General features: G+C 40.6%; 1 protein-coding gene across 1 annotated transcript in view; it reads right to left on the bottom strand.

Moving 5' to 3' along the window:
* Positions 1-14,751, bottom strand: part of NMT2 (N-myristoyltransferase 2) — a 37,649-nt gene that overhangs the window by 20,764 nt on the left and 2,134 nt on the right. The window contains exon 2 of the mRNA XM_072413421.1: positions 2,505-2,733. Within this exon, the coding sequence (XP_072269522.1) occupies positions 2,505-2,733 (229 nt within the window). The remainder of the gene's footprint in view (positions 1-2,504; positions 2,734-14,751) is intronic.

The following is a 14,751-nucleotide window of genomic DNA, read 5'->3' on the forward strand; positions in this document are numbered from 1 at the left end:
ATACACACACACACAGGCACATACACTCATATACACAATACAGTCTGCATTGAGCGAACGTTCATCGCGCATGCTCAGACCATGCACGATCACTGAACAACCGTACACACGATTGATGGTCAACAATCGTCATCCAATCCGATCCGCCGGTCCGGGCGTTCATTTCCAACGACTATCCTCGTTCGTCGGCGTCGTTGGTTACTTTTTTAACGAACGTTTTTTGGCCAATTGGTGGTTCGTAGTTCGTTCGTCGTTCATTTCCAACGATAAAAATTGGAAGTGTGTACGCAGCTTAAGGGTCCATTGTGGAGGAAAAACATTGAAACAATGTGTAACAATATTGCTTCATGCATTTTGCACAGCTGTATATTGCTTTGTGGAAGTAAAGTTCCATTTTTGGGTTTAGGCAGGGCAATATTGGAAAAAGGGACACAATTTTGGACAAACACATGTTGGATCAGGAAAGGCATTATTGCAGAAAGGGACAAGCGATGTCACTTCTGCAATAAGCATTTTTTCCTGCTTGATCACTCCATGAAACTGGCTGCCAGGATACCAGGCAAACCCGTCCTCCCCTGGGCTTGCCGAGACTAAATGAACTCCTACATCATCCAAGCAGGGCCAATCAAAATGGCTAAAGATCGGATCTAGAAAGAGAATAAGGAAGGAGATGGTGGTGCCCTGTGATGGAATGGGGGTCACGTGAGAACAGAGGGGTTTAGTTTTGCTTTAAAATTCCAAATGGGGACACCACTGGAAATGCAAGAAATCTGACCTCTGGTGTTGCTGCCTATACTATTGCTTTTTCTGCTTGATAAGATGACGCCAACCATGGTGTAGTCAATGCAGAACCATTTGCTAGTGTCTCTGCAGCAAGAAGTGCAATGGATTATATGGACCCACTTACTTTCTGACTTGGAGGCAATTGACATTAGGAGCAAAAAAAGGAGAGATTTTAAGTATTTCACTGCAACCAGTTTGTGAACGTGTTGGATGCCATATCCTTCTCTGTGCACTGTGGTTGCTTTCACAGTCCATATGTTAAAATAGAAACCAGTAGCAACAGAGGACCCAGCTAAAAGAACTACAACCTGCGGGGGGATATCAGGCATCCATCACTGTGCAAATAAATTACAGATATACCAGACGCTAGATAAGTAAGCTCTTTGGGGCAGGGTTCTCTTCCCCTCCTGCGTCACTGTCTGTATCTGTTCGTCATTTGCAACCCCTACTTAATGTACAGCGCTGAGCAATATGTTAGCGCTATATATATTCTGTTTAAGAATTATATTAAAAATAATAAGCCCAACACCAGGATTTTTCTTAGTCTTTCCTAAAGGTATTTTATAGTCTTTAAAAAATAACCCCAAATCCAATATTGAAAGAATGCAGTTTCGCCATTCATCAACCACAGCTAAGATGACATTCTATTCATCGTCTAGCTGGACAATAAAGAACACCGTCCAGTCAATGTATCATACATAGAGCTCCCTGGGAAGACAGGCGCATGTTCTCTTTACAAACACAATGTTTATTTTACTTGTCCCCGGTGACCCCGTGTAAAGCAGCTGCTAGCAACAGCTGAAAATAAATAATTCACAGCAAATGTACACAACACTTTTCTGGCTTTCACTGGAGAAAACATTGCCAGAAACTAGCTTAGAAGATAAAACTGTGTTTGTAGAATCTGTGTATGTCTATGTAATCCAATCATATAGGATGCTGAGGTTGATTGAAAGGAAGCACCAGGCCCCCTCACAATACACTAAAAATAATAATGTGCAAGCAATCTTTTTTTGTGGGAAGATACAGTATTCTTGTATTCCCCATTCTTTAATATTGGCAAAGTTACTTTGTGTCTATACTTCTTTTGCCAGGTAAAGTAGATAAATTACTGAGTGTGAGTATTCTGTAATTTCATATTTAACCAGCAGTTGGATCACTAAGATACCTTTCATCTTTTCAAGAAAATACTCACCTGTGTAAACATTTGTTTACACAGCTCAATAGCTCAAGCCTAAATTAACACAGAACTATTAATGGTACCTTGTTTATATTGTCATTTAGCATCATATCCTGTGTAATTTTCAATGACAGACAGATATGTCCATCAAACCTCTATTTGCTGTATCTATATATTCACCTACCATACCCAGCATTCTCCCCAGCCTCTTTTAGTGGGGAGTACCACCAAGCACTTTTCAGTATCCACCTGGCTGTTTCCGGGTAGTTTTAAAAGTTAACACAAAGTACAATACAAAGGCAATTGCCAGTTGGGGCATAACAGAAAGACAATTTAAAAATGAAACATACAAAGGGGGTGAGCATTAGAAGGTTGAAACAAAATATGGGGGGGGGGTTGGATGGAAAGTTCCTATGGCAAAAACAACATATGTCATGTGCTGCCCAAAATTTTGACAACCCACCTACACCTTCCCACCCAGGTTAAAAGAATTCTGAGGTGAACACTGCATACTCATGTGTAAATCTGTGTAAATATGTTACTGTCTGAAATTTTTGATGAGGTAGAGGTAGATGATATGATATGAGGTAGAATTTTCTAAAGTTTTAAAGATTAAAACTTGGATAACACTGACTTTTGCAGGTTGCTGCGTTCTGATTTCTTGAGAATCAGACGCGGAGTCCGACTTAGCCCCCCCAGAGTTTGGCTTTTCCTTTTTCCTCTTCTGTTTTTTCTTCTTCTTTTTAGCTCCGAGATCTCCCGCTGGGCTCCTGTAAAAGACAAACAAAGATCAGAAAACAACAAAAAAAAGGAGAGAAAGTAACAGGGCAGTGTGTTGATCAAAATACAAAGTGATCCCGCTAAGAATGCCAGAACAGGAAGCGGAATGCAGACCAAAACCTTTAGGAACCTCTTTTTTTGTTTTCCCAACCAAAACCTAAAAAGTAAAGAATGAAAGCGGACCTTCAGTATTGCACAGTTGTACCGGCTCCTCTGCTGTACTGAAATTGTTTTCACTACCAGCTTCTCAGAATGTGCATTAAAAGCTGCAGCAAGTCAGAGTCTACCTTATTTCCTGGCTGCAGGACATCATTATCTAGTCCTCTCCTCTGCAGCTATACTGTTGCAGAGGTGCTCCTTTTATGCACTGGATATCAGTTTTATTCAATCATGGAGGCTTACCATTTCACAGAGGAGTTACCAGGGTGCTCTGCAAGTAAATAGCAGAAATGCCCACTTTTCCAGAAATATCAAGGCGTTCTGATATTTGCATAATACCTCGCATTATTTGAACCATGGTTCTTGTGAGGGGCATGGAACCAGGTTATGTTTTCATCAAAGAATGTACAGCACATACCACCAGCATGACCTGCCTAGATTGCAAAGGAAGCACATCACTGAGTATAAAATAATAAAAAAAGGAAGGTTTTATTTTTATATTTCAAGAAAGAACCATAAAAGGCAAAATTTAAACATCAGCATCAATACTTCTTGTATGGAACCAAGTACAATATTACTTTGAATTTAGAATAGAAATGAAAAATGTGATATATGGAGGTGTAAGATAAACCCCTGTACATTGCTGTGTCAGATCAGGCTGCTCTGGAGGAACCCTAGTTGAGAAACACTGCAGTAAAGAGATAAAGAGTTTGCTGGGTAGACATCACACCAGAGCCTAATGAGTATAATGCTAGGACAGCATTAAAAAAGATATTGTTGTGGTCGGTTCTGGATCTACATTGGTAGCCGATCGTGTGCATGTTTTATGAAATATCAGCAATTGTTTGTTTACTTTGAGGCCCTGCGCCTCTCATACATTGTCAGATTCTGCATGATGCGCAGCTGCATGACATGCTGAGGAGTGAAGAAAGGTTGCTGCTTCGCGAATGCTATTACAGTTTCAAATGCTGCAGTCGCTGCCTGCCAGGATACTTGTTCCACCTCACAACCATCATCACTTTCTTCTTCCTTTGCAATGATCTTTTTTTCAGAAACTACAACAGCTTCAATGACGTCATCTGCTTTGAGTGTATGGGTTACTGGAAAACCATCATCTACAGCAAGCCAGTCGTTGAGTTCATCTCGAGACAAAGTAATTTTGTCGTTGGACTCAACTAACTCACAGATATCATCATAAACTCTGCTACTGTCAGCTGCACTATTGGTTGGAAACCTCACAATGTTCATGGTGGAGGACTGCTCAGACATCATGTCCGGCCACAACTTTCTCCAAGATTTCTGTAAAGTTTCACTTTTAACAGATTTCCAAGCACAGTTTATGTTGTCTATAGCATCTTTCAGATTGTATTTTTTCTCAAAGTCCAGAATGGTGCCTTGAAAATGTATAATTTTTCGTAAAAAGTCCCGCCTGTAAAACATTTTTACATTCTGTATCACCCCTTGATCCATAGGTTGGATCAGGTTTGTGATGTTCTCTGGAAAATAACATATGAAAATGTTACCATTAACAAGTTCTTTAGCAGGAGGATGTGCGGGACTATGGTCCAGGAGCAACAGAACTTTACTATTCTGTGGTATTCCTTTGCTTCGTAAATTTTCTTTAACGCTGGGGACAAATGAATGATGAAACCACTTGGTAAAAATCTCTGCGCCCATACAGCTGTTGCTCTCTGTATAATAATCTACAGGTAAGTTGGCTATGCCTTCAAAGCACTTTGGTTTCGCAAATTTACTGATCACACTCAACTTAACTTTATGATTTCCTGATGCATTTGCACAGACAAGCAGAGTTACAAGCTCTTCATTTAGCTTTACCTCGTCGGCTACCTTCTCATTACCACCAGCCAAAGAATTAGGCATACACTTCCACAATAATCCAGTCTCATCTGCATTATAAATCTGCTCTGGGGTCAAGCCATGTTCTGCAATCAGTTCACTAAACACATTACGAAATGATGCTGCAGCTTTAAACTCAGCCGATTTTTGTTCACTTGATAAGTCAAACTTAGAGATGCCATGGCGGATCTTGAATCGGGTAAGCCAGCCGCTGGAAAATGAACATTGACCTTCAATATTCATTTTTTCATAAAATTCTCTTGCTTTTCCCTGCAACATAGGTCCAGAAATACAATGACCCTCAGACCTTTTAAGGGCAAACCACTCATACAGGGCCTGGTCAAGCTGTTCCATTTTCGGTGTATGAAGAGTATGACGTTTATCCACACTATTGTCACTCAATGACTTGAGATAAAACTCCTTTATCTTCTGAGATTGAGCCTTAATGGCATAGACTGTTGATGAACCAATGTTAAACTCCTTCATTAGCACTGCACGATTTTCGCCATTCTCAAGCCTCTGGGATATTTCCATCTTCTGCCTGAGGGTGAGCACTATTCGTTTACGCTTGCCTGTGACCTGTTCTGGCATTTTTAGGGATCTAAAAATAATAAAAGGATAGCGCACGTCAAAAAAATCAAACAAAAGGATCTTGATTCAGTATGTAGAAAGCTGGCTGCAGTGTGATCTGGAATCTTTTCTATATGAATGCTTATAACCACATATCATTGTAGGAGATTGTATGGGGTTAGGTCCATTTTGTAGACCTGAAAACATTCTATGAACTTCCAGCGCTTACTTGCTTAATATGAACTAGTCCATGAAGACAGCTTTTAAAATCAAAACAAAACCATAAGCAAATAATGAGCCAAGAAGACTGAAGCCGCTTAGAGGACAGTAGGTGTGAGCAGCCATGAGCCACCGTTATGTCCTCACATCTATACTCATACTCTGCAGAAAGAAAGGCTAGGTAGGTAGGACTAACAACAGATCAACAATTATTTTGAACGATCGTATAGTGCACATATCTGTACGCTTGAAATATAATTCACCAATAATGTACGCACACTAGATATGATTGTTTGTATGATGCAGGAAGTGATGTGTACCATTGAAGATGTACCGCAGAACTATCCACAATCAATGAACAACGGTACACACTATAGATAGTGAACGATCGTCGCCCAAACAGATCCGTCAGGATAGTCTTTCATTTCCAGCGACATTCCTTGTTCATCGGCATCTGCTGTAGTCCCAAAGAGAATAATTTCTCATTATCTATTGTACTTGCAGCACTTCAGTCTAAACTACAATACCCAGGGTGCACTGTGCTTTCTGATTTGCCGGTCAGGTTTTTTTTTGGCAGGTCTTGTTCCGGTTACTAGATTTCCCGATAACGGGGAGTTTACTGTAAAAGGATTCTGTGCAATTCATAGGTGTTAGACATCTCAACATCATCTTACATTTACATAACCTAATCTGATCCATATTTCTACATAAGGTTCCACCAGCATTGTCCAGATCCCACACATCACAAATTCCAAATACAGTGGGTGATGGCTATTTCATAGGAACTATAAAGTAAACTTGTCCTTGGGCCATTCAGAGAAATGCAGCAGTATGTTTTAATCCAATATACCGCCAGCAATATATAATGATCATTTTTTTCTCTCCTCCATTTCTTTGAAGTCAGGTGCAGAGGGAAAAATTAGCACTTTCTTCTATACAGAAGTATTTGACTTAGGTTAGCTGCAGCTAAGGTTAGCACTAAGTCAGTGGTATCACTGAAGAGTCCATAACAGAATTTCTACTATTGCTTTACAGTAAACAGATGTTTCTCAACCTTTTTAACATTTAGGAACCCTTGAAAAACCTTTCAGGTCTTACAGAACCCCGGCTATAATTACTATATCCACAGCTCACAGAATATTAGTATGGTTGACAGTGGAAGATTGCCTCTTATATTGTTGGACAGTAGGAAGAATGCCACCCTTGCAGATAGCCAAAAAGATCAATGACAGCTAAAGTGATATGAAAGGTTTCTTTGCACCTTGCATTTATTGTATCTCTCTTTTCCCCAATCCCAATTAAATAATGTAAAAAAAAAAAAATTGGTATGAGAGACATGAATTGCTCATTGCCTATGAAACCCCTCGCAACCTCTGGAAAAACCTTGGCGTGCCATGGAACCCCCTGAAGAATTCCTGCATATAATGCACCGCAGCGAAAATCTGCAGAGCACCTTACGTGGGTGGTATGTGGGTCTGTTGCATGTTGTGCAATGTAACTTTAAAATTCATAATATTTTACAGTTTACAAGTATGAATAGAATTGGTGACAGGGATAAAGTAATGACATTAAACTTTGTACTAATGATTCAGTCATGCATTTGTGAATGTCAAGCAAGAGGTTCCCAGGATCACCAGGGAGTGGGTGGGCTGATGCATACCTGGAATCCCATAAAATGTTCACGACTTTGTTTTTACTAGGGACTGGAATGTTCCTTTAACTTCATAGCAAGGGGTAGGCGGCGTCACATCCACCTTCCGTCTCTGCTAATGAGCCTACAGATCTCTACATAAGCGAGAAAAATTTTCTGACGCCTCTAACATATTTGCTTAAAAAAAATGACGTCTAAACAGGAATATTACTTACAAAACAGAGACCAAGAATGCTAAATGCAATAATATAGAGAAAACCAACAATACAATATAGTAATAATTCTTATGTAGAAAGAAAATTACATTGGCAAACCTTTCTCATTTTTAATATATACATGAAAAAATAGAAAAGGGAACTGGGTGAAAATAGGTTGTAGGCAAGTGGCAGCCCCTGTTGTGACCCAACTTTTCAGTAACCACTAAAAATTACTGATTACTGAAAAGTGCCAGGTGGTGCACCCAGCTAAAAGGATCTGGGGAGAACACTGAATAGTTATTCAGGTAGGACATTGCTCGTCCCTTTCTGCAATAAACACCTCCCTGATCAACAATTGGTGGGATTTTAGTTCCACTTTACCACCCCTGCCATTTTTTTTTTTGCTGTCTGCACCACAGGGAAAATCACCTTTAATTTCCTGTTCCAAGGATGCAACAGGAAGTAAGAAGCAATCTCTCAAATTAACACTCTTGTCCCCAGTATAGGTGTCTACATTGAAAGCTTTCCAATCACCCTTCTGGGTACAGCTCTAAAATTTTAAATGTCACAAGAGGATTTTCCATATATACACTTTAAAGCCGAACACCAAACTTAAAAAACAAGAAAAGAAACCTATGCTGCAATACTTACCCTATTTTTAGTGCTGTCTCTCATTGTCCTTTGATTGAGCGCTAGTTCTCCTTCAGGCTAGAATGATGCCTAGAATCATTAAGGCAACGTCCCCATAAGCCCAGTAGGTTTGGGGTGCGCCCACTTGGAGCCTTACATGAAGCCACTGCAGACTATTTTGTAAAGAATGGTGTTTTGCAAACACAGGCAGTGTTCAATCTAGAAACTTTTTTTTAAGCCGGGGTGGTGGCCCCTGTATTGTTACCCACCTCTTTAGTAACCACTCAAAAATAGCCAGGTGGTTACTGAAAAGTGCCGGGTGGTGCGCCTGGCTAAAAGGGGCTGGGGGGAACACTGACAGGGTGCCGCTCTCCGCACCTATTAATATCTGCCCACCACTAAAGTAAGATGAAGGCAAAGAAGACCTGTGAAGCTCTACAACCAGATCAAAAGAGCCCTACCAACTCAATCCAAGCAACCTACCACCAACGTTGACAAATTTTCCATGAGAAAATATTCATAGTGTACAGTGCTGCATAATATGTTGGTGCTATACAAATCCATTATTATTATAAATAATAATAGTGGGATGAACACATACGTCAATAGTGAACTGAAAAGTAGTGGAGATTGCTGTGTATGCTTGGTATTAAACCCCAACTCCATGCTTAAAGGCTCTCCCACCCCTCGCACCAATTCAGTGACCTCACCAGACCTTGCTCTTCTCTTCTGGTGGCAGCAGTTGGTTGTCCGTAATCTTGGATATAGCAGTGTACAGTGTTGATCTGTCCAGAGTTACTGTGAGCCCCGGCTGGGTCAGCAAAGATGGGCTACTTTTTATTTATTTTTTTAGCATTTTTCTGCAAAAGCTTAGTTAATTCATTTATCATACATATATTTTTACATGAACACAAGGAAAATCACTACATACAAGTCCGGTGTACGGTCAGCAAGGACAACACATTCCATCTACACAACCTATAATGTGGCTGATTATGTATTCTTTAAACCAGTGAGGAGGAGAGAGTAAAAAGCAAGCCTGAAGCATATGTTTGGAAGGTGAATGGGAAGCTCTATCCACCCCAGTACAACACAAAGGATCATTAGGCCAGCTCCGGGGCTAATGGTGGAATGCAGAGCAGCACACGGCAGTCTGTGGGTGAGGAAGCAGGGTGAAAGTCTGATGCCTGACAGTAAGAAAAATGCTCGGTGTATGCTGCAGCCCACACATCAGCGCTCAGTACTGAGGCCACAAATGTGTATGACGCATTTTACTAATGCAGTAAGGACCCCCCCACCCCCAGCTTTAACAAGTAACATGGGGAAAAGGCATGTACAGCGAAGCATGCTATCTATGCATGTTTTGTTTTTGAAATTTCCACCTAATTATTACCCTATTAAAGGGGGTTACTACTATACAGAAGAGCAAACTCATAATATAAATGCAATGTAAAAAGACATAGTCCCTTTGTCCAGTCAAAACAAAGTTGAGATATGTAACCATTACTGCATTGAAAAATGCATCTAACAATGCAACGGACACGACAGTCATTTTTAACGTACCCCAGATGCACCGCAGTGTAATGCCTTGCACTTTTAAAAAACGGCCTGCACATATTTTGGATGTCATGTGCTGTGTTGGGCATCCCATTCAAATGAATTGGCTCTCCTAACCCATGGCACAGCAATGGCACATGGGGTTTTAAATATTCAGTTACAACCTGAGCTCCAAAGTCATCTAGTGAAATGTTCTCGGCACCATGCTATAGGCACTATCTCCATATGAATGTTAGGGGAAGAAACAAGGAATACCTGTACTGATATAAACATTTTTTTTAACTTGATTTGTCAATGATTTGGTTTGTGTCCATCCAGTCCCACCACACAGCACAGCCAGGGGTATACCACTGCTTGAAATGAATGAAAACAGTGGAATCATCTACCCCCATTAACCCAGCCTGCTGAGCATTCAAAAATAAATATTCTCCCAAACGAGGTAGTTCCTCAGTAAAAGAAGAGACTTTCAAAAACCGTAGAGAAAAAAAAGTTGCTTTTGCTTCAAGCAAGTTGCTGCTCAACTGGTATACCTGAAATGTAAAATATTGCTCTGGTCCATAAGCGGTGTACAGTTTCAGAGCTGGATTTAAAAAAAATAAAACTTTCTTTGCAGTGGGGATTTTCTGCACTGTAAGTTCTAAACACTCTTCTAAGACTATGTACACACGTTAGACGTTTGACAAAGGACTGAAAGATGTTCGAACAAACTCTGTACATACAGCACTCTTCTGCTCTATGGAGAGGGGGGAGATATATAATAGTATGATTATAATGTGTATTTTTTTTTAAAAAATTTTTAAATATATAGTTTTTAATTTATTCAATTTATTGTTTTTACATGATTTTGTGTTTCAAACTTTATTATACTCATACTATTATATTATACTGTAAAAATAAAAACAATGTACCGCTTTTAGACATATAAAACCGGAAAGAAATGAACTGCTAGGGAGGTTAAAGCGGGCCTTTCACCAAAACTTTTACTTTACCTAAAAGGGCAGATAATCTTTCAACATAAAGCCTTGTATATAAGGACTAAATGTAAGTCCAGGACCTGCTGGGATACATACGTCACATATCCCAGAAGACTTCCGGCTGCTCCTGCAATGGGGAAAGAAATGCCAATCTCACGCATGCGCAGTGCGACCAGCATTCTTCTGTTTTTTTCCCATTTACAGCAAGCTACTGCACGCTATGATGCGCCTGCGCTGGGCAAGATCGGGTGAAGTAGCCAGAAGAAGAAAGAAGATCGGCGAAGATGTTGGCACCCGGTGCAGGAGGCGTATTACAGGATGGACCAGGACCAATCAAGTAAAGCTTGAAATATTGTATTTTTTATGATATATTAAAATTATGGATCAAGATATTTATGTTGGGAATGTACCTAAAACGTCTGCATGAAGTATATTTCTTATTCTATATATGGCTATACATAGATTATATATGTGTGTATATATATATATATATATATATATATATAATTAGGTTGTGGCAAAAAAAAAAAAAAAAAAAAATCACTACAATGGGCTTGCTTTATGTTCCACTTTTAGGAATCCAGGGTCAGGCAGGTCATTATTTCAAAAAGGGACAGGCAATTTTCTATCTGCAATAATCCTTCTAAGTATCTGGCTAAAAGCTGAGCTGCGCAGGTGTGACTTTTACTTTACCCAGCAATCCCAGCGTGTGCAGAGAATGAATGAACTCCTGGGCCCAAGTTACATTATGCATGTTACAAACAAGAAGGCTGAATATCGTCTACAGGAAAAGAAGAAAGAAGGTGGAGGCAGCCTGCAAAGGAACACTGACAGGTGAGTATTGCGGATTTAGTTCTCCTTTAAAGCAAGCCTAAACTCATTTTTACTTTACAATCTTGGGCATGCGCAGAAGGGGCATTTTTTCCACTACAGGTAAAGAAATGCCAATCTCACGAATTTGCGGTGAGATCGGCTCCCCCCCCCCCCCCCCATTTATAGCAGGCTACATCACCCGATCTCACACCTGTGCAGTGTGAGATCAGGTGATGCAGCAAGAAGACCAGAAAAAAGGAGTGAAGATGGCAGCACCCGATCCATGCTTAGCGCCGAACAAAGAAGAATTCTAGGACCGGACTGAGGTAAGGTCGAGCATCATCGAGGGATCAGCCGGATTAAAGGTAAGTGTGATTTTTATTTTTACTATAGTTCCGCTTTAAGTAGCATTCATTGAAATAGCACCTCAACACACTGTACATGTATATTTTTTTCATTCCCTGTAGTTTGTTGATCATTCATTCAATTCACAAAAGTCTGCATGCATTCTTACACACAAGGACAAGCATTATCATGCTGATGAACATTTTAGGAGTTGTTATAGCTTCTTTTTTCAAAGCTCAACAAACATTGACACGTTTTATTCAATGCTCAACAGACAGAAGGGTTGTACAGCACCCTTGTCTGGCTCCACTAAAGTGTATGAATGATTGCCGCTGTCATTGAGAAAGTACGGGTGGGTGTAGGGCGCACTCTGAGTCCACTATACTCCACAACTGCAAATACAAATAGCGATAATGGAGCTTGTTATTCCTGCAGAAAAGGCAATCTAATGGCTCAGGAAGTGCAGGATGGTGAGAAGTCTGCATGATGACATCCAAGCTTGTGTAAATCAGTCCAAAATCTGGAAAACCCCTTTGACAAAATACATGGACTCATTTTCTCTCGCAAAAGAATCAGCAGACCAAAAATGTGTGATTTACAGATTTACAAACAGGACCAATATCAGTTATTGAGATATATTGAGAGCAGAAATAATCAATGTAGTGGAACATAGAACTATAACATTAATCTGTTCATGCAGAAGAGTGGCACGCAGTACCAAGGGTGCAGATCCACATACTTAAAGTAGAAAAAAACTCATAAAAAAAAAACACCATGAATCCCGCAGATCCATCAGGAGGTTTCTTCATTTGGGTCCCGTGTTGTCTTTCATTTGTCTTTGGCCGGCATTTGTCTTTGGCCAGAGAAAGCGCAGGGCACCGACTTCTTCCAACCTCACCCGATCTCACACTACGCAGGCGACGTAGATGGGGAAAAAGATTGCTGATCTCTCTGCACATGAGAGATAGGCAATCTGTTTCTTTCTTTAAAGAAAGGGCTCAATTTGCACATGCTCGAGACCAGGGCATGGGCAGTAGGATCAGCCAAGAGCCACCGAAGATGCATGACGTAGGTATCCTGGAAGGGCTTTGAGCTCCCATTCTGTCTTGATTGCAGCAGCATTCAAAACAGAAAGTAGAGGTGCTGCACTTTTTTTTTTTTGCAGGGTGTTGCATTTAAAAAGAAATACAATTTTTACTTTATATAAAAGAGTTGTCTACCCTTTTATGTAAAGTAAAAATTTTGAGTTTAGGTCAGCGTTAAGAAACTAGAACGAGGTTGTGATGCCTATGGAAAGGGGTCCATTTTTTTTTTTTTTTTTACTTTGCCCATTATACGGTAAGAAACCGGTTATGCTTCTAGCAGAAAAAGTTACTATGCTATACATCTGTTCTGATTTGACCACAGAGCTTACCAAGGGCTATGGACTCCCCAGCCCTCATGTGAAAGGATTCAGACCGGACAATAAGCCCAAATGAATTCTAAATTCTAAGCTCTTCAGGGCAGGGTCCTCTCCTCCTCCTGTGTCACTGTCTGATTTGTCTGTCATTTGCAACCCCTAATTAATGTGCGTAATATGTTGGTGCAATATAAATACTGTTTATTATTATTAATAACAATAATAAAATGAATGCTACAAACACGTGCGCTTGTTTCTGTGTGCATGGATCCTAAACCTAAAGGGACCTTTGCATTGCCTATGCAGGAAAAAGGGTCACTTAACTTCCCTTGCCATGAGCATGAATGACATGAAAATACCCGAGACTTTCAGGTACAGAACTAACAATAACAGGCAACCCGCACAGACAAATCTGACAATGCTGGTCACGTGGCCATCTCTGAATTCTATTCTCTGTAAATCTGACCCGGAATAAATATGTAACCAGTAAAGTTGAACCCTTGAACTGCAGGCTTGCTTCCGGTCTGCAGCTCGGACTGAAGCTTAGTACACATGCGCTTGACTGGCCGGTATGATCAATTTGAAGTTCGGTAATCATTTGGTCAGAAGCCCCAAAGCACCACATATTGGTTACAATATATGGTTTTTCAGTTAATTTTCCCTGGCTAGAAAGTAATTTCAATTCCATTTGTGACTTGGGTACTTCTGATTAATATTTACCAAATGTCCTGTCTATCCGCATCCAATTGGAAGCCCAAATTGCAGACGCCTACAGTCAGTCGGCTCCTGATTTCACTTTTGATTCATTTAAAGCGGATCAAAACCCCACTACTGTACATGCACCTGTCCCCATTCCATTGCAGGGCGCCACCATCTTCCTCAATTGAATCTTGATTGGCTGAGCCAGGATAAGCTAACTCCTATGTGCACACATGGGTGTTCATTCAGTCCCAAAAAGAACAGGGGAAGTCAGGATTGCTAGGTATCCTGCCAACCAACCGAGAGCTTTGCATGCGCAGCTCCATCGCAGGGGGCAGCCATCTTCCTTCTTTCCCTTTATACCAATTTTTGGCCACCATAATGAGCTGGGCCAGGATGACTTTGAACTGCCATGTGCCTGCATGGGAGCACAATCAGTCTGGGCAAGAGTAGGGGAAAGCTGGGATTGCCGGGTACGCTGGTAAACGAGTCCAGAGATTCACATTTGCATTCACAATAATTAAACTTTAGTTAGGCTTTCTATCCAATCATTTTATTGAATTGCAAAACTTTCAACTTTGGCCCATGTGTACTCGCCATAAGGTAGCTGGTGAATTTGCATGACAGTGAAGCAAAAAGCATCTGGAAAAGCTGAGGTGCAGAATGGCACCACACATAGTACATGTTCACAGTGACATGTGCCCTACATTCAGGTTTAGGATGAAAATGCCTTCTACGCTATTTTTATAGGAAATTTCCATTTTGATTAGGAAATACAATGGCATTGCTGTCCTAGGCAGAGGGTTCTGACCGGTGTGTGTACATAAGCCACCTCACAATGTAGCCGAGGCAGAATAGTCAGCAGACAGGAGTGATAATTCCTAGAAATAAATCAGAGCAAAGGGCACAGATGCTGGACAGAGAAGTTTGCATGGCGC

The sequence above is a fragment of the Pyxicephalus adspersus genome, chromosome 5, assembly GCF_032062135.1.
Source record: "Pyxicephalus adspersus chromosome 5, UCB_Pads_2.0, whole genome shotgun sequence".
NCBI classification, from domain to species: Eukaryota; Metazoa; Chordata; class Amphibia; order Anura; family Pyxicephalidae; genus Pyxicephalus; species Pyxicephalus adspersus.